The sequence below is a fragment of the Polypterus senegalus genome, chromosome 13 (genome assembly GCF_016835505.1).
Source record: "Polypterus senegalus isolate Bchr_013 chromosome 13, ASM1683550v1, whole genome shotgun sequence".
Lineage (NCBI taxonomy): Eukaryota > Metazoa > Chordata > Cladistia > Polypteriformes > Polypteridae > Polypterus > Polypterus senegalus.
In genome coordinates, this window is record NC_053166.1 from 159,752,209 (window position 1) to 159,773,704 (window position 21,496).

At 50.2% G+C, this 21,496-nt stretch overlaps 3 protein-coding genes across 4 annotated transcripts in view; 2 read left to right on the plus strand and 1 right to left on the minus strand.

Annotated features, from left to right (window-relative positions):
- Window positions 1–620, minus strand: part of pdxdc1 (pyridoxal-dependent decarboxylase domain containing 1) — a 57,312-nt gene extending 56,692 nt beyond the window's left edge. The window contains exon 1 of the mRNA XM_039774051.1: window positions 534–620. The gene's annotated coding sequence lies outside the window, so the exon portion shown is untranslated. The remainder of the gene's footprint in view (window positions 1–533) is intronic.
- mpv17l (MPV17 mitochondrial membrane protein like) lies at window positions 558–9,912 on the plus strand. Of its 2 annotated transcripts, none has more exons than XM_039774055.1 (5): window positions 558–668; window positions 1,842–2,173; window positions 5,233–5,303; window positions 5,487–5,516; window positions 7,420–9,912. In XM_039774055.1, the coding sequence occupies exons 2-5, from the start codon at window positions 1,870–1,872 to the stop codon at window positions 7,603–7,605; spliced, it is 591 nt and encodes a 196-aa protein (XP_039629989.1). In that variant the 5' UTR covers window positions 558–668; window positions 1,842–1,869; the 3' UTR covers window positions 7,606–9,912. The 2 variants fall into 2 exon arrangements, with proteins under 2 accessions (XP_039629989.1, XP_039629990.1); XM_039774056.1 differs by lacking the exon at window positions 558–668 and adding an exon at window positions 675–1,049.
- Window positions 9,913–14,368: 4,456 nt separating this feature from the next.
- The window catches only part of bmerb1 (bMERB domain containing 1), a 29,470-nt gene continuing 22,342 nt past the window's right edge, over window positions 14,369–21,496 (plus strand). The window contains exon 1 of the mRNA XM_039775084.1: window positions 14,369–14,771. Within this exon, the coding sequence (XP_039631018.1) occupies window positions 14,684–14,771 (88 nt within the window). The 5' untranslated portion in view covers window positions 14,369–14,683. The remainder of the gene's footprint in view (window positions 14,772–21,496) is intronic.

Genomic DNA, 21,496 nt, shown 5'->3' on the forward strand with positions numbered 1-21,496 from the left:
CGTTGTGTTTTGTTCCTGCTTTATCTGAGGGTTAGGCACAAGATGGCCATTGGAAAGAGTCAGTTGTGAATGGTGGGTGTATTGGGCTGTGGCAGATTGCTTAAGTGTTGGACAGAACTCAGCGTCCTTACACGCCGGATACAGGAGCGCGTGTTATGTCGCCAGTCATCCGTTGGGATGCCCCGTCCTTTCTTTAATTACATCAAATCACTGGCAGGAGTCGCGTCTCGTTGTTTTTTTCTCATTCAGCTTCCTTATTCTAGCTCCTCCCCTCATCATCTTCTAGACCTTCTAGACGCGTCTCATTTGTAGTCCACGCCCTTAATCCCGCCCATCTGCGTTTTCTTTACCCACCTGTATGCCTCGTACTGGTGTCTTTGCATTGTCCCGCCCCCATGACGCGCCCCCCAACGACACACCCCTTCCCTAATTATACGGTACTAGATGTCTCTTCAACTCAGTGGCGTAGACATTTCAGAGGTTGCCGGCTTCGCACCCCGTACCTCATCGAGACAGGGACCGCCCGGACTCACCGGTGTCAGTGTCGCGCGTCGCGCTTCACAATGAACAGTCGGACGGTGAGGCTCCTCGCACGAGCCTGACCACCTGTCGGTTAAGCCGTAGATGTCTGTCGATTGATCGGCGCTGCTCCGAAACAAGAGCGACTGGTGAGGGCGCCCGCTGGGTACAGCGTGACGTTAGTGGGGGGGCACTCTTTAAATCCATATGACTGTGGGTGGCAGCTTTGACAGAGTGGGTGGGTGAATGTGTGCGGGGCATGTGAGTGGCAGAGTATATATGGCAGGGATTGATTGGCACTGATGGAGAGCAGTTAATGCCAGTTTGACGAGGTGCGTGCGGGTGGCAGACCTGATCTGACTGGTGGCGTTAATTTTAAGAAATGACTCTCACTGAGAGGCGGTTTGAGGGGCAGCTCTTACCCGTATGATGTGATTCTCACCGACTGATTGGATCTTTAAACTGTAAATCCTGAGGCGTCACTCTCGGATTAAGGGACACCTGTGGGACAGCTGTGCCACCAAGATCAGGTACATGTAGGTGGAAAATCAGATGGAGTTTGGGATGTGACATTCATTGAAGGACTCTGCCAATATGATGGAGTGCCAGCTGCAACTCTGACTGATTGTTGGAGTGTGTGAGTGCCAGCTTTGAATCCTGAGGCATGACTCTCATGGATTAAGGGACACCCGAGGGGCCGTTGTGCCACTAAGATGAGGTGTTTGTGGGCAGCAGATGTGATTGGCAGTCCTCATTGATGGATGGTGCGCGATGGATAGCCCTGTCTGTATGATGGCATGCCAGTGGGTGACAACTGCAATTGGGAGAGTGAAGCTTGAGGTATTTGAGGACACCTGATGGGCAGCTGTGCCAGTATAATTGGTGAATGTGGCTGGCAGCTTTGATTGGCAGGATGAATATTGAGGTGGCATATAAGTGGCAGCTCCCTCCATATAGCTGTGTCCCTGGGGGTGGCAGTTTTCATTGACAGGCTGAATGTTAGAGTGTAACCTGGAATGATGATGGGCAAGCGAGTGGCATAACTGCCTTGCGTGTGCCCCCCATCAGTCACATGCCACTCTACAGTATTCCTGCTATTTGACTCATAGTGATAGAGGGCAGCCCTGCCAGTGCGATAGGCTGAGTGAAGGTGTGGTGACAGTCCCTTCATGTGGTGCCCTTCACTGTCCCTGTAATTTGGCTGCATGTGTTTTGTGCCACAACGGTACAAGTTATGCCCGGCTCAGTTTATGTGAGATGGTGTACGCGGGCAGTGGCTCCCATTATTTTATGGCACCCGTCTAACATGCATTGTGTTTCAGCTCAGGACTTCATGAGCCAGAGTACAGGATGTGGCACTCCATTTTGAACCCGGTGAGGCGGTTCCCCTGGATCACCAATGTCGCCCTGTATGGGTCCCTCTTTGCAGGGGGCGACTTGGTTCACCAGGGTTTCAGCAGGAGAGCCGACTTCAACTGGAGGCAGACCCGGAACGTGGCTGTGGTGGCCTTCTCCTTCCATGCCAACTTCAACTACGTGTGGATGCGATTTCTGGAGCGCAGCTTTCCAGGCCGGGCGGCCGGCGTGATCCTGAAGAAGGTCCTTCTGGATGTGACCGTGGGGGGCCCTCTGGCCATCAGCGCCTTTTACACAGGTGAGTCCTGCATTGACCACAAACGCTGTGACAAACAGACCCCCGGTGGTCCAAAGGACTACTTAGCTGATCAGCCTGAAAAGAAACTTTGGACCTCCGGCCACCTGACAATCCCACTGCTGTGCGTCAGCCCCGATGAATCGCATTCACATGCCTGGAGGTCAAATAAATGAAAAAGCAAACTGATGGTGAACTCCGCAGAGCAAACAGCGTGGGCCGCGTCGCTGGAGACCACTGAGCCTGCACGCCTCCTGACCGGGGCATTGGCACGGAGGTTAAGAGCCCTCAGGTGGTGGTCAAGGCGGTCACAGTCAGGGCTACTGGTGCAGAGAGGACACCCAACGCCCCCTAGTGGCCAGACTCTTGGATGATTAGCCAGTCTTTGGTTTAATGGGCACCGATGACTTCCTGTGTGACCCTGAGTGAGTTGGGGGGGACATGGAGGCAGTTGTACTTTACTGGTAGAGCGCCCCCCAGAGGCCTGGACCTCACAATGACGCACTTTTAATGTCTCGCTCTCACTTGATGTCTCCTCAGAAGAGCACACAATAATACGGTTTAACGATTTACACACAAGACGTGGACAGATGTGTTGGGACCCCCTCCACGAAAAACAAAGAAGAACCCACAATTGTCTGAAATGACCTGAAAATGACAAAAGTCATCGGCAGACATCATCGCTTATTTCATATTTAGCAAAAATCAGCCTTGGCCTGCGAGTTTTGATTGCACAGAATATTTCAAATTGTTAACGACACAAATGACAATGGCGTCGGCCAGCAGGACGGGACCCTTCACCTCATATTTGGGGGCACAGTTTGTATTCACTGCACACAAGCGATTCCTGGAGCCCCCTTATGAGATGTCTGCCCCCTTCCACTGTCTTCCCGTGCGAGTCCAACCTGCACTATAACGGAGACCCCTATAGTGGGGTCCTGGTGCAAAGACCACCCATCACCCCTTGTGTGTCACTGAGTGACCTGCTGCAGGTGCACTGCTGCAATCCGGAGCCCCCTGGAGGACTTCAAGGCCCAACGTTGTGGGTTCAGTTCCCCTCCGCTGGCTCCCCTCTCAGACTTCACATCAAAAGCCGCGAGCTGTGAAGAGCCCCCTGGTTCAGAGGTCTCCACGGACTGTAGGTGACACCGAGTGGGTCATTTCACCTGTTAGGGTTCACAGTGTGAGCCACAGAGACCCCTGTACTGCACCGGCAAATAAAGCACAAAGCCCCCTTTTGACACGTTGTGTCAGACATCTCACCTGCCAGAGCTCAACCCCTGTATTGCACCAGTGAGACCCCCACAGTGGTTGATGGTTCAAAGGCCACCATTTTCTTGCTGTGTGACCCTGAGTGAGCCATTTCACCTGCTAGACGCCATATTGCAGAAATCCAGACAAAGTTACGCAGTGCCCCCTTGTGAACTTCAAAGGCCAACGTTGTGGGTTCATCTTCTGTCATTCTGCTTACTGGAGCTTTGCAGTGTACAGCAATGGAGACAATTGTCCTGTGCTGGTAAAGCCAAACATTGAGAGGTCGCCATAGATAAGTCATTTCAACTGTGGCAGTGCACCACTGGGAGTATGGCGCCCCCTAGGGCGGAGGCCGTTTCACCTTGCAGAGATAGCACCCTCTAGTGGTCAGTTCAGCACAAAGTCTGCTGCAGGAGTCTTCACTGACCTTGTGGGCAACAACCAGTGAGGCGCCCTCTAGTGGCATAAACAGCACAAAGCACCGGGTCATTAACTCGCACTGACGGAGCCGTTTCATACAGCACAAAGTAACTGGTTCAGGGGTCTTCTTGATTCTTTGTGTGACACCAAGTGAGTCAGTTCACTGCTGGGATTCACAGCATACAAGAATAGAGACAACTGTGCTGCACCAGTAAAGCTCCCCCTAGTGGCCATTAAGACACAATGTAACTGGTTCAAGGGTGTGGCACCGAGTGAGTCATTTCACCCTCTAGAGCTCACATTGTGGAATACGGGAGATAGATAGATAGATACTTTATTTATCCCAAGGGGAAATTCACAAACGGAGCTGCTCAATTTTAGAGCTCACACAGTACAAGAATGGAGAGATAATGGAACTGCAGCAGTAAAGCGCCCCCTAGGGGCTCATACAGCACAAAGTAACTGGTTCAGGGTCTTAACCTGACTGACCTGAGCCATTTCACTTGTCAGAGCTCACAGCATACAAGAATAGAGACAACTGTGCTGCACCAGTAAAGCTCCCCCTAGTGACCATTAAGACACAAAGTAACTGGTTCAAGGGTGTGGCACCGAGTGAGTCATTTCACCCTCTAGAGCTCACATTGTGGAATGGGGAGATAATGGAACTGCAGCACTAAAGCGCCCCCGAGGGGCTCATACAGCACAAAGTAACTGGTTCAGGGGTCTTCTTGATTCTTTGTGTGACACCAAGTGAGTCAGTTCACTGCTGGGATTCACAGCATACAAGAATAGAGACAACTGTGCTGCACCAGTAAAGCTCCCCCTAGTGACCATTAAGACACAAAGTAACTGGACCAGCTGTCTCCATTGTCTCATTGTGTGACACCGAGTAAGTCACTTCACACTGTACAACAATGGAGGTGACTGTACCCTACCAAACATGCGCCCCCTAGTGGCCTGTACAATACAAAGTTCCTGGTGCAAAGCCCACCATTCACTCCTGGCATGGTCAATAATCCCTAACTTCTTCACGTCCCTCTACTCACCTCACGTGACAATACGACTCCTGCTGTGTAAAGGCGCTATATATAAAATCTGCTTTGTGACACCTGAAGGGGCTCACAGTGTCGAATTTTAAACTTATGGGCAGGACAAAGTGGCGGTTTGCCCAACTTGAGTGGACTGAGCAACTGAAGGAAGCCCCTCGTGTGTGAAAGTGACCGAGTGGGGGGACGTGTTTGACTTTGGGCCGCGACTCCTGGAGATGTTGATTTAGTTTTATTCATTTTTAGAGTTTCTGAAAAGCCATCAATCAAACAGCCTGTTTATTAAAGATGTACCCCCTCGTCCACTTTCGATTGGTCACTCGATTTTTATTCTGGTTTCAGGGGTCAGCCTGATGGAAGGTAAGAAGGACCCTCTTCAGGATTGCCGGGAGAAATTCTGGAATACGTACAAGGTAAGGCGCTATATACCAGAGCTGTAGGCATTGCCACCGCGTCTCAGTGAGAAGGCCGTGGCCAGCACTCTGGTGGGCTCCATGGACGCTCACGCTGACGTTCATTTAGAGATGCTGTGGCTGTGTGGGATGGCCGTCTCTGCCCGGTCACCTGCCGACCACTCTGTTTCTTTTTTTTTTCAGACTGGTTTCATGTATTGGCCGTTCATGCAGGTAAGAAGAGACAACACCAGTGGCCATCTTGCCGGATGGTTCCCTCCTGGTCGGCTTGGCGTCACTCTTGTGTTTGCATGTCTGTGGGCATCCTGGGCACAACAAGAATGCTGGCGCTGGCTGGTGCCTCGGTGAGGAATTTTGATGGCCATTGTCTTCTGTGTGCCCACCAACAGGGCCGTCTTAACACATGGACATGCTGGGCAGTTCCCCACAAGCATAGGTGCCCCATGCTAATCTCTGTATGTCATGATTTGCTGAGTGGTTGTGTAGGTAGGGACCCCAGTGCACTGCTTGGCCCCGGGGGGCCTATGATGCTTTTAAGACAGCCCTGCCCACCAACTATGAATGACGTGAAGGATCAAAATAGGGAGAGGAATGGAAAGAAAGGATCAGGGCCACCTATTGAGCACCCGTGGGTGTCCTTCACTGACCACGCTGTTAGGGTCTCTCGGTCTTGAAGATTCACTCTGTGCAACATCCAATACATCAGCCCAGAGTATACAGCACAAGTCCAGGGCCAGGCTTTGGTCTCGTCACGTCTGGGCTTCCACAGGCCTGTACTGGCAGGACCACCGGCATGTGCCACCAAGCTGCTGCAGATGATTCAACATGCAAAGGCACGTCTGGTGTTCAATGTGTCCCTCCTCTTTTCAGATGGTGCACTGCATGGTCTCCCTTATGTTCAAATCCTTGATGCTCAAATAGACATGGAGACCCTCGTGAGGTCCACTCAGTTGAGCTGACAAATGGTGTCTGGTGATGCCACCTCTCTGCGCCATTAAATCCTTTTCTGGGTACCTCCTAGCGGGTGGAACGAGCTGCCCATCTCTATTTCAACTTCAGAGTGGCAGACTGGCACTTTGTAACTTGCAATAAACACTTCATAATCTGAGGACTGCCAGCAGGGCCTCGGCCATACCAGGTAACACAGCGTCGCAGCAGAAGTCAGGCAAGTACAGTCTGGCCAGTTGTGCCCGAGTCTAAATGGCCAGGTGGCATTTTATAATTTGTGACATGGGTGAGCCCCATGATAAGACTAATCGGGAAGTGAAATGCCAGCCAGTGAAGTCGGACTCCTTTTTTTGGGTACCTCCTAGCGGGTGGAATGGGCTGCCCACCTCTATTTGAACTTCACACCCAAACCTGGTAGACTGGCACTTCAGAACATGAGGACTGCCAGCAGGGCCGCGATCAGACCAGGTAACACATAACTACAAGTTGACTTTGAGAAAAAAGACACCCCAGCCGGCTATGCCTAGAGTCCACATGGCAGACTGGCACTTTGTAACTTGCAGTAAACACTTCACAATCTGAGGACTGCCAGCAGGGCCTCGGCCATACCAGGTAACACAGCATCGCAGCAGAAGTCAGGCAAGTACAGTCTGGCCAGTTGTGCCCGAGTCTAAATGGCCAGGTGGCATTTTATAATTTGTGACATGGGTGAGCCCCATGATGAGACTAATCGGGAAGTGAAATGCCAGCCAGTGAAGCCGGACTCCTTTTTCTGGGTACCTCCTAGCGGGTGGAACGGGCTGCCCACCTCTATTTGAACTTCAGACCCCCCCCAATAGGCCTATGCTGTGCCTGAAGCCCCTCTTTGGGCCGTGAATTTGTCTACCGGATGACCTCATGAGTTGAGCTCTTCACTCCTGGTGATCGGTCCCCTCCTGTCACACAGTCCCCAAGACTGACGTTTACTCCATCTTGTCCAGTTTTGTAAGTCGCTTTGCATAAAAGTTTTTGCTAAGCCAATAAAGGCACCGAGTGCTGCTGGCTTCAGCCGCTGACGACCGAGGAGCTGCGACTGTGGCGCCCCTAGTGGCCTGCCTGCCTGCCTCAGCTCTGAACAGCCCCCATGCCCAGGTGGTCTCACTCCTCACTTCCTTCTGTTTTTCCGCAGACTCTGAATTTCCTGCTCGTCCCCCTTTACCTGCGCACCATCTTCACCGGCTGTGCCGTCTTCCTCTGGGCGACATTCCTCTGCTTCTCGCGGCAGAGTGGCGACGGGACAGCGGCAGCCGCCTTCTCGTGGATGAAGTCGCGGAGAAAAGTGCCCCGCGTGTCGGCTGGGAAAGACGAAAAGTAAGGAAGAGGAAGAGCTGGTGAGCAAGAGGAGGAGAAGTGGTTGCCTTTTCAACTCTGACGACTTATCTGGCTGGATGGCATTTTTTTTTTTTTTTGGTTTTTCAGAGCTATTTATCTTTTTTTGGGGGTACACACCATCGCGGCACACGTTGATACCCTTTACGAAGCCGACAAAGTCACAGGGTGGCAGCACTCGACAACGAGAGAACTGTGAGCAGGGCCTCGGTCGGTCCGAGTCACGGAGAGTCAGAGTTAAGTGGGAGACAAAAAGGGTTTAGAGTTACGCCGGACCCCGGTGGGTGAGCTTGGCAGTAGGATGAATCAGGAAGTGAAATTCCTGCCAGTCATGCCAAGGCCTGAATGGCAGACAGCTGGTTTGCAATATGGGTCATGTCACAACAAGAGAAGTGTGAGCAGGGCCTCAGATGGACAGTGTAATGGAACTCCACAATGCTTGGGGATCAAATGGCCAGCTCAATAAACAGGAAGTGACATCACAGCCAATCATGCCAAAGCCCAGCTGGCACACTGAGGTTTTTGTTACCTGAGGCAGATTACAACTTGAGGACTGTCAACAGGGCATCGGCCATATTGGGTGACACAGCATCACGGTAATGTGGGACTGTAAGGTGACTCGAGACACACCAGCCAGCCATGCCCAGAGTCCACATGGCATCCTGGCACTTCATAATTTGTGATAGGCACCTCAGAACATGAGGACTGCCAGCAGAGCCTCGATCAGGCCAGGTAACAAACACAATATCACGATAAAGTGGGACTATAAGATGACTTTGGGGGGAAAAGACACCCCAGCCAGCCATGCCCAGAGTCCACATGGCATACTGGCACTTCATAATTTGTGATAGGCACCTCAGAACATGAGGACTGTCAGCAGGGCCTCGGCCCGATGGTGTCCTGGAGCTCCACGGTAAAACGGGAGAGCAAAACGACTTCTGTGTTACTCCAGACCACAATCAATGGGTGAGTTCACCATTAAGACAAAATCAGGCAAAGAAAGTCTAGCCAGCCATGCCAGAGTTTACCAAGTGCCAGTCTGCCATTTAATTTGTGACAGTAGTATCAGAACATGAGGACTGGCTGCAGGGTCGTGATCAACCCAGGTAACACATAACTATAAGATAACTTTGGGGAAAAAGACATCCCAGCCAGTCACAGCAGAGTTTGCATGGCAGACTGGCACTTTGTAACTTGCAATAAACACTTCACAATGTGAGGACTGCCAGCAGGGCCTCAGCCATACCAGGTAAGACAGCGTCACAGCAGAAGTCAGGCAAGTACACTCTAGCCAGTTGTGCCCGAGTCTAAATGGCCAAGTGGCATTTTGTAATTTGTGACATGGGTAAGCCCCATGATAAGACTAATTGGGAAGTAAAATGCCAGCCAGTGAAGCCAGACTCCAAGTGGCACACTGGCACAGACACTGTAGAACATGAGGATTGTGAGCAGGGGCTCGGCCCGCCTGAGCAATGGTGCGCCACCATACAGTGGGAGATACAAAGGGGCAGCTCACCAACCGTTTAGGTACAACAGTAATGTAGTAGCTGTAAATGGGGGTCCACTTTGGAACGGCGCTATATAAGAGACAGTGTAACTCTGGGCGAACCGTCCTGACCCGTCTAAGAGACCCTCGGTCGGTATTCACTACGTAAAGGCGCTATAATTCCCCTGTACTCTGTCCTTTGTCTGCTGTTCCTCCGCCCAGAGCTGCCTTTACGTTTTGTTCTCGTCTGTTGATTTTGATTTTTGCCCTGCTGATGTATTGTGATCCGATTTGCTCCTAATGGCGGTACGTGCTGTTAACGGCACGACAGACAATTCAGATTGATTGACGCCACCTGCCGAGCCTCAGCTGTGCCGCTCCTGTGAAGGACACTTGCGCGATGGTCACTGCGGACAGACTGGCGCTACATGAAGTGGGATTGTTAGACCTGTTCGTCCTGCACCAGGATCATCGCACTTCTGTTTACACTTTGAGTTCGCCGGCCACTTCAGTGGATTAAAAAGGCCGAATTTCTGTAAAAACTTCAAAAGGGTAGCTGAGCCACCATTAAGAATTGGAGAAGTGAAAATGCGTGGCCAGCTTTCTGAAAGCCAAACGTGTCTGTTAACATCAGGGGGGTGGCTGAAAGTGTCCGAGTCTTTGTCATTTTGGGATTTAGATTTCCGATTGTGAGTCAGATTGTAATTTGAAGTTCTGTTGGACCAAAACCAGTGCGGGACTGAATGACAGCTTCCGGTCTGGCTGATTAAAACTGTCACTGACTGAATAAAAGTGTCACTGGCTGAACGCGTTTGTCCCGTGTTCTCCATGCGGCGTTCTCCAGTTTTCCTTCCAATTCCCAAAGAAGCACATGGACCCGGATACACACTGGCGTCCCGACCAGTGACGACTCCTGCCTTGCGTCTGATGCTGTCGGTGATCCATTTAGGTGTGCCGCCATTGATTTGAATTAAGCGGGCACATTTTAATGGAAGACCAGATGTTCTGCGTTTCACAGACACCTTTTGACATTCACACTATTAAGAAACCGTTCACTGCATCAAAGATCATCTCGAAGGAGACGAGACCTGCAGAAGGGGGAGAAAACGAAGAAGGACGCGACTTCAACGGACACATGGCCACTAGATGGCACTGTTCACCACACTTATGCGCACCTTAAGGCGGCCCTGAGGGAAGACGGCGGCGAGCACATCTCTGCGCCTGCGCGCTGCTCCTCCAACTATCTTGTATGCGCCTTCAGAAATTCCCATTCGTTTTCCAGAGGAGCTTTTAAATTTTAGAGGGGACCCCAGCATGCAAAGGGGCACAGGGCATTCTCGAACTGGGGACACCTATAACTCCCAGTCTGAATAACGCGTCTCTTTCATGGGTAATTATTATCTCATTTATTTATAAAGCGCACGTATCTGCCGAACATTTTCTAACAGTTGGTGCACTTATTTGAGCGGGCTGTCTGTTGTGTCGGACCAGCAGTCTTGGAGGCTGAAATAAAACGGGACGGGAGGAAACTCAACAAAACACATGGAGACAGAGGGAATGAGTTCACGACAATGAGGTTGATGCCAGCGCCATCCTGGACTACGAAGGAGCTAAGAAGTCCTCTGAAGGAGAAGAGGGGGTCCTGGTGAAGAGGAGAACACACGGCCAGTGCTGAAAAAAAAAAAAACTGAATGAAGGAAAGGAAGCTTACAAAGTTAAAACAAGACAAACTCACCCAGAATAACATGAAGGATGGACCGGGCCACCCAGGGCTCAAGTGTTAGAAGGGCATGTGGACAACAAGCTAACACCCTGACCCACGCTTCTCCCAGTGGCCAGTCTCCCCCCACCATCAACAACTCCTACCATGGCCAGTGAGGAGACCACCTCTGACCGCCAGCATAGACTGTCAATAAGTGAAGACCAAGTGAGGAGATCACTGAGGAAGCTACACAGAGGATGAGCTGAGGGACCAGATGGAGTCAAGTCCTCGAGTTCTTAAGGTCTGTGCTGACCAGCTGGGTGGCATCTCCTGTCACCAATGCTGCAGGAAGTGGTGCTGCTGTGGAACTCATCCTGCATTGTAAGGTGGGCACTTCTTCACCTAATGACGACAGACCAGAACGCCTCACCATCATGAAGACTGGTCCTCTTGTGGTAGACCACCTGGACCCACTGCTGTCTGCCCATTGGACAAAGATTGGAGGGGAGGATCCAACTATCTGTTTGCTCGATGAGGGTGGACAATACATCAGTGCCATCCAGCTATCCCTGTTAAGGGTCAACTCAGAGATCTGCAGGTGGGTGAGCCTGTGGTGTCCTGGATGATAGAACTGACTGTCTGTCTGACCAGAAGACCACCGTTTGTGAGACTCAAGGACTGTGTGAGCACCACAGGGAGCAAGCCTGTCACCTTTACTCTTCACTGCCTTGGACTAGAAATATATCAGCAGGTCAGGTCAGTGGTATAGGAATTGTCAGGTGATTCTGCACTTATGGGGGGGCTATCGATGAGGGGCATGAGACAAAGGAGAGGAGTCAGGAGGAGAACTTTGGGAATCATCTGCAACTCAGCATCAGCAAAACCAAGAAGCTGCCACACCAAAGAGCCTCTGTGTCCAGTGACCATTCAGGGGGTGGGTGTAGAGGTGGTGCACTGCTAGAAGTTCTTGGGGGTCCTCATTACTGACATGCTGGACTGTAACACAGAGAAACAACAGTAGGAAGGGCAGAGCAGACTTTTCTTCCTTAGGAGACTGCGTTCCTCTAATATGTGCTGTGCTGGTGCCGTCACTTCAGGAGAGACCACCAAACAAACACAGGACAGGCTCAGTTAGGGGGGCAAACTCCGGACCCCCTGGAGGTCGCATGAAGACAGAACTGAGCGCCATTATGAACAAAGCTGCACATCCTCTGTCTGACACACCAACACTGAGGAATTTCAGCCAATGAGTCATTCAGCACAAGTGTGTGTCAGGATAGGAGACTGGGGGTCTTTTATACCAACAATACACCAGTATAGCGCCTTACTGAGACCCACAAGTTAGAAGTTTTCTTTGTGTTTAGTCATTCTGGCGTTTGTTCAGATCAAGGTGTGTGTGCGTTCATTTAATTTATTCATTTAATGAACTTCTGTAAAAAGGCAGATTTCCTCCCTGGGGATGAACGAAGTTCTACCTGCCATGTGGGACCCCTGGTGGTGCAGACCCACAAACCACTGCGCAGCACTTTATGGTTAATCGGAGGAGTAAAATAAACGAGAAGATCACAAAAGTGACTTTGCCTGGCAGGTCACCGTGGAGTGGCGGCTTTGTGGGTCCATTCAGTCGGGGGTCCAACAGGCGGCCGATGACTTTATGCGTCCTCTGCAGCATAACAGGCGCTTGAGCCCCCCGAGCAGCTCGAGACCCGGAGAGCATTTAACGTCCTAAAAACCGACCGGAGCAGCGAGTCTGTGTAGACGGACACCAAATATTCGTATCAGAGGACCAAAGGGAGGACAGTCATGAAGAACACGCCGAGAACTCGCATTGCGCACACAGAAGGAGTCGAAACACTGAGCCGGCCGCCGTCGAGCAAACGCAGGACCCCCTGAGCCCCCACGCCCGAAATGATTTGAAGTTTACTTGCGTTCATTCACATATTGCGGATTCTCTCGTCGGCAGCACGGTGGCGCAGTGGGTAGCGCTGCTGCCTCGCAGTTAGGAGACCCGGGTTCGCTTCCCAAGTCTGCCCTACGTGGAGTTTGCTGGTCCTCCCCGTGTCTGCGTGGGTTTCCTCCCACAGTCCAAAGACATGCAGGTTAGGTGGATTGACGATCCTAAATTGTCCCTGGTGTGTGTGTGTGTTTCCTGCCTTGCGCCCTGTGTTGGCTGGGTTTGGTACCAGCATGAATAATGGATGGATTCTCCCGTCTATATTTAGTTTTTATCACCCCAGTGACATTTTTGTTCACCCACCTACTATTTTTTTTTCTCACACATGTCACTTGAGGGGCTTCGTAATTTTTCCCGTTAATGCCTTCCCTTCAGACATTTTTCTGACCTGCAACATCAGCGAAACGAGACGAAACGTGCTCTCCTTCAATCTAACATCAGGATATTTGTAACCCATGAGTCAGATCGAGTATCGTAGGGTATATGGGGTGGGGTGGGGGGGGCTTGGTAGGGGGGCATCAGAAGTGCACCTGCAGCCTTCGGTGGCCGTTCTGTGACGTGGCTTCAGTCTGGCAGGCCAGCACAAGGATGGGCGACCACCAGCGCGGCTCCCTCACGCGTCCACGGGATCAACTTAGTATCCTGCAAGCTGTTTTTTTATTTTTAACTATACAAGGTGGTCCACGCGCACACCCCAGGAAGCACGCAGAACGCACACAGAAGGCGGTGCAGCGTCAAGTCACATAATGAGCTTTTTAAATTCTTACATGCTACTACTACACATGACAACTGGCTTCATGACATCTACACGCCTTCTTTGTTACGCCAGCGCATGTCGCGTAAGTGCAGGACCCCCGCGTACCCCGTGAACTGATTTGGGTCCATTTATTTGTCGTTTCCTGCCCAGACGTGCGACGTCAATGAAACCAAACGCCTTTCCTTCAGTCTAGCCGCAGGATTTTGTTTCGTCTCACAGACGCGTCTTTTTATTGATTATTTGTTTCATTTTATTTTCTGCTAAAGTGCCGCCGCGACCACCTCGTGTCTCCTCATCCTATAGCTTTGTGCCCATTGCCTTCTGTGTGGAGTTTGTATGTTCTCCTTGTGCCTGCCAGGTTTTGTTTTTCCTTCCCCATCCACGAGGACGTGTCGGTTATTTTAGCATGCGACTGTGGGGGCGTCCCGTCCAGTGTTGTTTCCCACCTTGTGCCCAGTAATCCCTGCATTGATTTTGCTATAAAGGACTACTTGAAGAGCGCATCAAACCTGAACATAGAAATAAAGGACCAGGGAGCGGCGCCCCGGCGTGGGCTTCATCTGCGCGACTCCAGCCCTGCGGCATCCCAAGTGCGCTTCCTGCTGACTCCACGTTTTCTATTCATAACACAAAATGACTTTTTTCGCCCTTGTATTTACATTTAAAACTAAATAAAAGTTAAATGAAGAAAAACAGCACGCGTCGTTAATGCCTGCATACAATAAACACTTAAATTAAGTTCACGACAAGAATTAAATGACCAGTTTCACTTAAAAAAGAAAATCTGCGTAAATGCGTTAATATAGGATGCCGCGCATACTGCGCATGCTCCCTGCATCCTCAGCCAGGTTAGTGACGTCACGAGATCCCGCCTGTAAAAATCCTCAGCATCCAAGAGAAAACAGGAATAAAAATAAAGGCAGACGAAGGGCATGAAGGATGTTGAGCGTCGCGTTTCACCGCCACCGGGTGAAGACACACAAGTAATTAAACGATTAGAAGAAAACGTGCAAACAGAGCGAAATTAAAATACGGCGGGGAGAAAAAAGAGAAAGAGAGACACAGAGGAAGAGACAGACAGAGAGAGAAAGACTTCCTTCCATAGCATCGTCCTCGAGCGCCGATCATCCAGAGCTGAAGGGAGAGCGCGGGACACGGCGCTGCCATGGAATTAAAGAAATCCATCTCGGAGACGGAGCGGACCCTGAGGAGCTACGGCGCCCTGCTGCAGACCGAGCGGAGAGCGGACACAGGCGAGTGAGTGGGCGTACTGCCGGGTCGGGACTGGACTGGAGATGCGGCGCCGCGTGTGCGCCACCACGGCCCGCAGCATTGGCTGATGTGTTTAACGGGCAGGCGTTTGCTGATTCGAGTTCGACTGCCGTGCGGGCTTGTGAGCTGCGCGGACCTCGTAAGGGGTAGCATTGTTAGATTATATAGCGCACTTCACAGATGGTACTTAGGCGGCTATGCAGATTGTGATCCCCCCCTTCCTTATTGTCCAGGTAATCCAGGTAATGGTGGCAGATAATCGTCCGTTTAATACCCCCGTTATAGAAGTGAACCACTTCATGTAACACAACACACGCTGATGGATGTTATGGTGGTACGTGCCCTCTCTATGCCCGTTGATGTTGGCACTACCTTTTGAATGTATGCCATGTGATTTTGTGACGTTGGCGGAGACCCCCTCTGTATATCCGTGGTCCTGACAGGGACCCCTGTATACATCCTCTAATGCATGGCTGGCAAGCTCAATTCGTGCAGGACAGTTCTAGCCACCTTCTTCGCTTTTGCTGGCGTGACCCCGATTTTTATTGACTCGCATTTTCATTGCTTCTTTTTTTTTTTCGTTAACAAGCAGCCAAACAATAATGAGGGGCAACACAAGCGCGCATAAGACCAGGATACCCCATCTGAACCCGCGTCCTTCATACCCATTAAAGTATCTGGAAAGGAAACGACGAAGGTCTGAGAAACACACCTGACCCTCGTCTCAGTTTTGGATGTGACAGGTGTGGCACACCGAGGACACGATCAGGCTCTAGCATGAAAGAACGGGTTTGATGAACAGCTGATTAGGAAAAGACGAGTGTTTGAGCCCCTCAAGTTAGCTGGTGGTCTGCTGGCCTGTCTTATCGACTGCATATTGCTTTTTTACTCATATCGATATTTCTATTATAGAGTGCCTTTCATATCTGTATCTCTCTATCTAGAATACTGTACTTTTGCTTATCATTTGCATAGTGCTTTTTACTCATATCTATATTTCTATTATATATAGTCTTTCATATCTACAGTACATACTGTACCTACAATGTCTGTCTACAGTCCGTTATATAGCGCCTTTCCTATCTCTCCCTTTTACTTATTATCAGGCTGGTGCCTTTATCCATAGTAGCTTACAACATCTGACATACGATGGGTTCCATTTCTTTTGCTTGCTCCAGTCGGAACAAAGGCAGGTGAAGAGAATGGCTCGGGGTCACCCGGCCTCAGTAATGGGGTTTGAACCCACAAGCTCAGGGTTAGAAGTCCAAACCTTTAACCACTTCGGAGTTCCTTTCACATCTAGAATATTGTACCTTTTCTTATTGATTACATGTTGCTATTTATTGATATCTAACTGCTATATAGTGCCTTTCATAACTACTGTATACCTATCTATTATATTGTATCTTTTCTTATCAACTGCATATCGTTTTTTGCTGGCATCTATTATATAGTGCCTTTCATATCTATACCTACCTAGAATATTACACCTTATCGACTGCTACTGCTTTTTACTCATATCTATATTTCTGTTATATAGTGCCTTCCATATCTAGATCTGTTATATTGTACCTTTTCTTATTGATTACATGTTGCTATTTATTGATATCTATCTATTATATAGTGCCTTTCATAACTATATCTATCTATTATATTGTATCTTTCCTTATCAACTGCATATTGGTTTTTACTGATATCTATCCATCCATCCATCCATTTTCTAACCCGCTGAATCCGAATACAGGGTCATGGGGGTCTGCTGGAGCCAATCCCAGCCAACACAGGGCACAAGGCAGGAACCAATCCTGGGCAGGGTGCCACCCCACCACAGGACACACACAAACACACCAAGCACACACCAATTTAGAATTGCCAATCCACCTAACCTGCACGTCTTTGGATTGTGGGAGGAAACTGGAGCGCCTGGAGGAAACCCACCCAGACATGGGGAGAACATGCAAACTCCACACAGGGAGGACCCGGGAAGCGAACCCGGGTCTCCTAACTGCGAGGCAGCAGCGCTACCACTGCGCCACCCTTATTCATATCTATATTTCTATTATATATAGTCTTTCATATCTATATACTGTATCTACAATTTCTGTCTACAGTCCGCTATATAGCGCCTTTCCTATCTCTCTTTTATTTATTATCAGGCTGATGCCTTTATTCATGACAACATTGGAGATACAATTGTTTCCTTCTCTTTTGTGTTTGTGAGGTGACACAGGGACACTAGTGGGATTTGAACCTGCACAGCCTCAGGTTTTGAAGTTCTCTGTCTGCCAATTAAGCAAGTCAATTATAATTTGGGCAAAAGAATTATGATAAGTTTTCAGGATCTGAGATTGACACCCCTGATCTAAAGGATGGCCCTCCTTCATGTAGCCCCTTGACTGGTGGGTGAAGCTGGCCAATACCCAACATCTCCCCGCCCATAAGGTAAGGCAGAGGGACCACCCCTACCCCCCAAACTGTCAGTATTAGCAGGTAATCTTCACAAAAAGCCCTGGGAGACACAAAAGGGAAACCACATAGGAAGAACGTGCAGAGTCCACGTGGCACCTCACCCTGGTGGTGCACAGTAGCTCACTGAAGGAGGGCATCTGACACTGCGATTGAGGGTGGGGAGCCAAATCGTTTAGTAGTGAGGGGTCCCGATAGCAGAATGCAGAAGCTATTAGAGATGAAGTGCCTGATGGTGCCGCACACTCTGTGTGTGTGTGTGTGTGTGTGTTACAGTATCTGCTACGTGCCGTACTCAACATGTCACCGTGTGCCCCTGCTGGACTGTTTCTATGCGTGTTTTCAGATGTTCAATGCAGATGAGCACAGATGTTCGAACAGGATGTTAGGTGGGAACTCGGGCGCCCCAAGAGAGAGCAGCCAGGCAGAGAGAGGAGTGTCAGAGTTTCCTTACAAATGGCCTTAGTCATTCTATATCCACCCTGGAGAATAAAGGAACTGCAGCCACAAACAAGACTCTCCGTTATTTCTCGATCGTTTAGCACTTAATCCATCAGGACTGGAGACAATCGAGAAACCACTGACTCTTTACAGAGGGACTTGGACAGCAGGCCGGCTGGGGCAGATTTGTGGACGATGAAATTTAACGTCAGCAAATGCAAAGAATTATATGAGGGAAGTAAAAATGTGAAGTCTGAATACACAGTGGCAGGTCCAAAAATCAAAGGTACACCTCAACAGAAGGACAGACAGACAGACAGAGTGGGCTCGTCACTGTCAACTGGCAGACAGCGTTCAGAAGCCACTAAGAAGGCGGGCCGAGTGTCGGGTTATATAGCGCCTTGATGTGTGGAGCACAAGTCTTGGGAGGCGACGCTGAAGCTTCATAAAGCACTGGTGAGGCCTCAGCTGGAGTCCTGGGTGCAGTTTGGGTCTCCAACCTACAAAAAGGACACAGCAGCACAAGAGAAGGTCCAGAGAAGAGCAACTACAGGGGATGAGTTAGGAGGAAAAATTAAAAGAGCTGGGCCTTTAGAGTTTAAGCACAAGGAGATGAAGAGGAGACACAATTGAAGTGTTTAAAATGATGAAGGGGATTAGTCCAGTGGGTCGAGACGGTGACTTTCAAATGAGTTCATCAAGGACACAGCTGGAAACTTCACACGAACATTAGGAAGAACCGCAGGCATGTGGAATAAGTGGCCAAGTAGTGCGGTGGACAGTAAGACTTTAGGGACCCTCACAACTCGACTTGATGTTATTTTAGAAGAACGAAGGGGACGGGACTGGAGGGCTTTGCTGGGCTGAACGGCCTGTGCTCTCTCGTCCAGATTGTTCTAATATTCTAAGAAATGGCAGATGACAGAGACACGTGCATTGCATTCGTCATTCCAACAGATGGTGCACCACTAGCCTTAATGCCGTTTCTGTGAATCTCATGCCAAATTAAGCAAAAGAAGATTAAGAGGTGACAGGATGGAAGTGTGTGAAATGATGAAGGGGATTAGTCCAGTGGGTCGAGACGGCGACTTTCAAATGAGTTCATCAAGAACACAGCTGGAAACTTAAGGGTGAATTTCAGGCAAACATGAGGAAGTTTTTCTTTACACGGAGAACAGGCACCGACTGCAGCCCCGGCACGCCGCAACAGACGTTTTATGTTGATTTATGTCTGAAATCCATTGCTTTGCGGGCTTTTTTAGAAAACTGCATTTTTTTGGGAGGGATCACACTCCTCAGCCCCCCTGGAAAAGTCTATTCAGGGGTTCTGGAGAGGAGGGTCCGTCGGATAGTCGAACCTCGGATTCAGGAGGAACAGTGTGGTTTTCGTCCTGGTCGCGGAACAGTGGACCAGCTCTTCACCCTTAGCAGAGTTCTGGAGGGTGCATGGGAGTTTGCCCGACTGGTCTACATGTGCTTTGTGGACTTGGAAAAGGCATTCGACCGTGTCCCTCGGGGAATCCTGTGGGGGGTGCTCCGGGAGTATGGGGTACCGGACCCCCTGATAAGAGCTGTTCGGTCTCTGTACAACCGTGTCAGAGCTTGGTCCGCATTGCCGGCAGTAAGTCGAGCCCGTTTCCAGTGAGAGTTGGACTCCGCCAGGGCTGCCCTTTGTCACCGATTCTGTTCAGAACTTTTATGGACAGAATTTCTAGGTGCAGCCAGGGTGTTGAAGGGGTCCGGTTTGGTGGACTCAGGATTGGGTCACTGCTTTTTGCAGATGATGTTGTCCTGTTTGCTTCATCAGGCCGTGATCTTCAGCTCTCTGGATCGGTTCGCAGCGGAGTGTGAAGCGGCTGGGATGAGAATCAGCACCTCCAAATCCGAGAGCATGGTCCTCAGCCGGAAAAGGGTGGAGTGCCCTCTCAGGGTTGGGGGAGAGATCCTGCCCCAAGTGGAGGAGTTCAAGTATCTCGGGGTCTTGTTCACGAGTGAGGGAAGAATGGAGCGTGAGATGGACAGGAGGATCGGTGCGGCGTCCACAGTGATGAGGGCTCTGCAGCGGTCTGTCGTGGTGAAAAAGGAGCTGAGCCGTAAGGCAAAGCTCTCAATTTACCAGTCGATCTACGCTCCTACCCTCACCTATGGTCATGAGCTATGGGTAGTGACCGAAAGAACGAGATCGCGAATACAAGCGGCTGAAATGAGTTTCCTCCGCAGGGTGTCTGGGCTTTCTCTTAAAGATAGGGTGAGAAGCTCAGTCATCCGGGAGGGGCTCAGAGTAGAGCATCGAGAGGAGTCAGATGAGGTGGCTCGGGCATCTGATCAGGATGCCTCCTGGACGCCTCCCTGGTGAGGTGTTCCGGGCATGTCCAACCGGGAGGAGGCCCCGGGGAAGACCCAGGACACGCTGGAGGGACTATGTCTCCGGGCTGGCCTGGGAGCGCCTTGGGATTCTCCCGGAAGAGCTGGAAGATGTGGCCGGGGAGAGGGAAGTCTGGGCCTCTCTGCTTAAGCTGCTGCCCCCGTGACCCGACCTTGGATAAGTGGAAGAGGATGGATGGATGGATGGATGGATGGCATTTTTTTGGGAAAAAATATTAAGCCCTCAAAGAGTTAAACAGCACATGACACCTTATAGATAATAAATTCTATCGTCAATGCCATACACAGCATAGGCACTGCCACTTTTGGTACCCTAGGTGAAGCCCTTACATGGGAGATTTGCTGGCGTGTAAGACTTGAAGGGACGGCTCCTTGTGCGCAGTTTAGGTTACCATAAATCAAAGGGAGGTGGGCCGACCCCTTGGCGTTATGCGTCCATCCCGTCTCCCTTCGAAGCTCCAGCGTTTCTCTCTCCGTCTATCCCTGGCGGCGCGGCGCGTCTCGAGTGTGCAGCCGCCGCTTACTGCAGCTTCAGAGCTCCTTACTACCCCTTGTCAACACACCTCGGCTTATTCACTCGTCCGTCCGTACGTCTCATTGGCGAGTGGCAGTGCTGTGCTGGCGGCAATCGACTGGCAGCCTGTGTGCGCCGAGAGGAAAAACGGCAGGGTGCCTTAAAATGGGCCACACGCTCTATCATTAATATCGACAAATATCAACAAAACACGTGTCGGCTAATTTTCTTTTTTTTCCCCCATAATGCCACCAAATTTCACTCAAATAAGTCCAAGCACTTGTGAGATTTTGGGGTAATTAGTTGTTGTTCTGTATGTTATTTTTTTACCCCCTAAAATGACGATGTGTCAAAATATCCTTTCTTAGCGGATGCCTACTGATTTAGATGCACCATTCTGCCAAATTTCAGCTCTTTAACTAAATGGGAATACAGCAAGTGATTTTGCATTATGTAGGAGGGTACTTGAGAAAGTTAAGGCACTTTGAAAAAGCAAATAAAAGACGCAGTTAACGGGTAGAAGCTGAAACAATACAACACCTTCGCAGTGGCTTCTGGGTAGCTGGAACACACACAGCGCAGCGCTCTGCGGCCAATCGCGAGGCTCTCCTCCATCCCCCACCACTAAACGGGCTGTGCGCAGTCTGATCGACGACTCACAACTTACTAAAAAATACGGGCGCAGTGTTTGTCAAGGCTGTGACCACAAGGGGTCGCTACCAGCCCCAAACCCAAGGCACAGTAAAGCCCAGCACACTCGTAGGTTTAAATTTATTAAAACTCAGCATGAAATCTAAACCAGTTGCCAAAATACACAAAATAAACCAATTCTTCCTCCTTGGAGTGTTGCCCACCGCCACCGAAACCTGTTGGAATAAAACATGTCTCTCTATTATATAA

Excerpts from the sequence above, each read along its gene's own strand:
- mpv17l (XM_039774055.1), top strand. The coding sequence starts at position 1,870 with ATGTGGCACTCCATTTTGAACCCGGTGAGGCGGTTCCCCTGGATCACC. Across the intron at positions 5,304-5,486 it reads AATTCTGGAATACGTACAAG|ACTGGTTTCATGTATTGGCC; the intron begins GTAAGGCGCTAT and ends TTTTTTTTTCAG. Across the intron at positions 5,517-7,419 it reads TGTATTGGCCGTTCATGCAG|ACTCTGAATTTCCTGCTCGT; the intron begins GTAAGAAGAGAC and ends GTTTTTCCGCAG.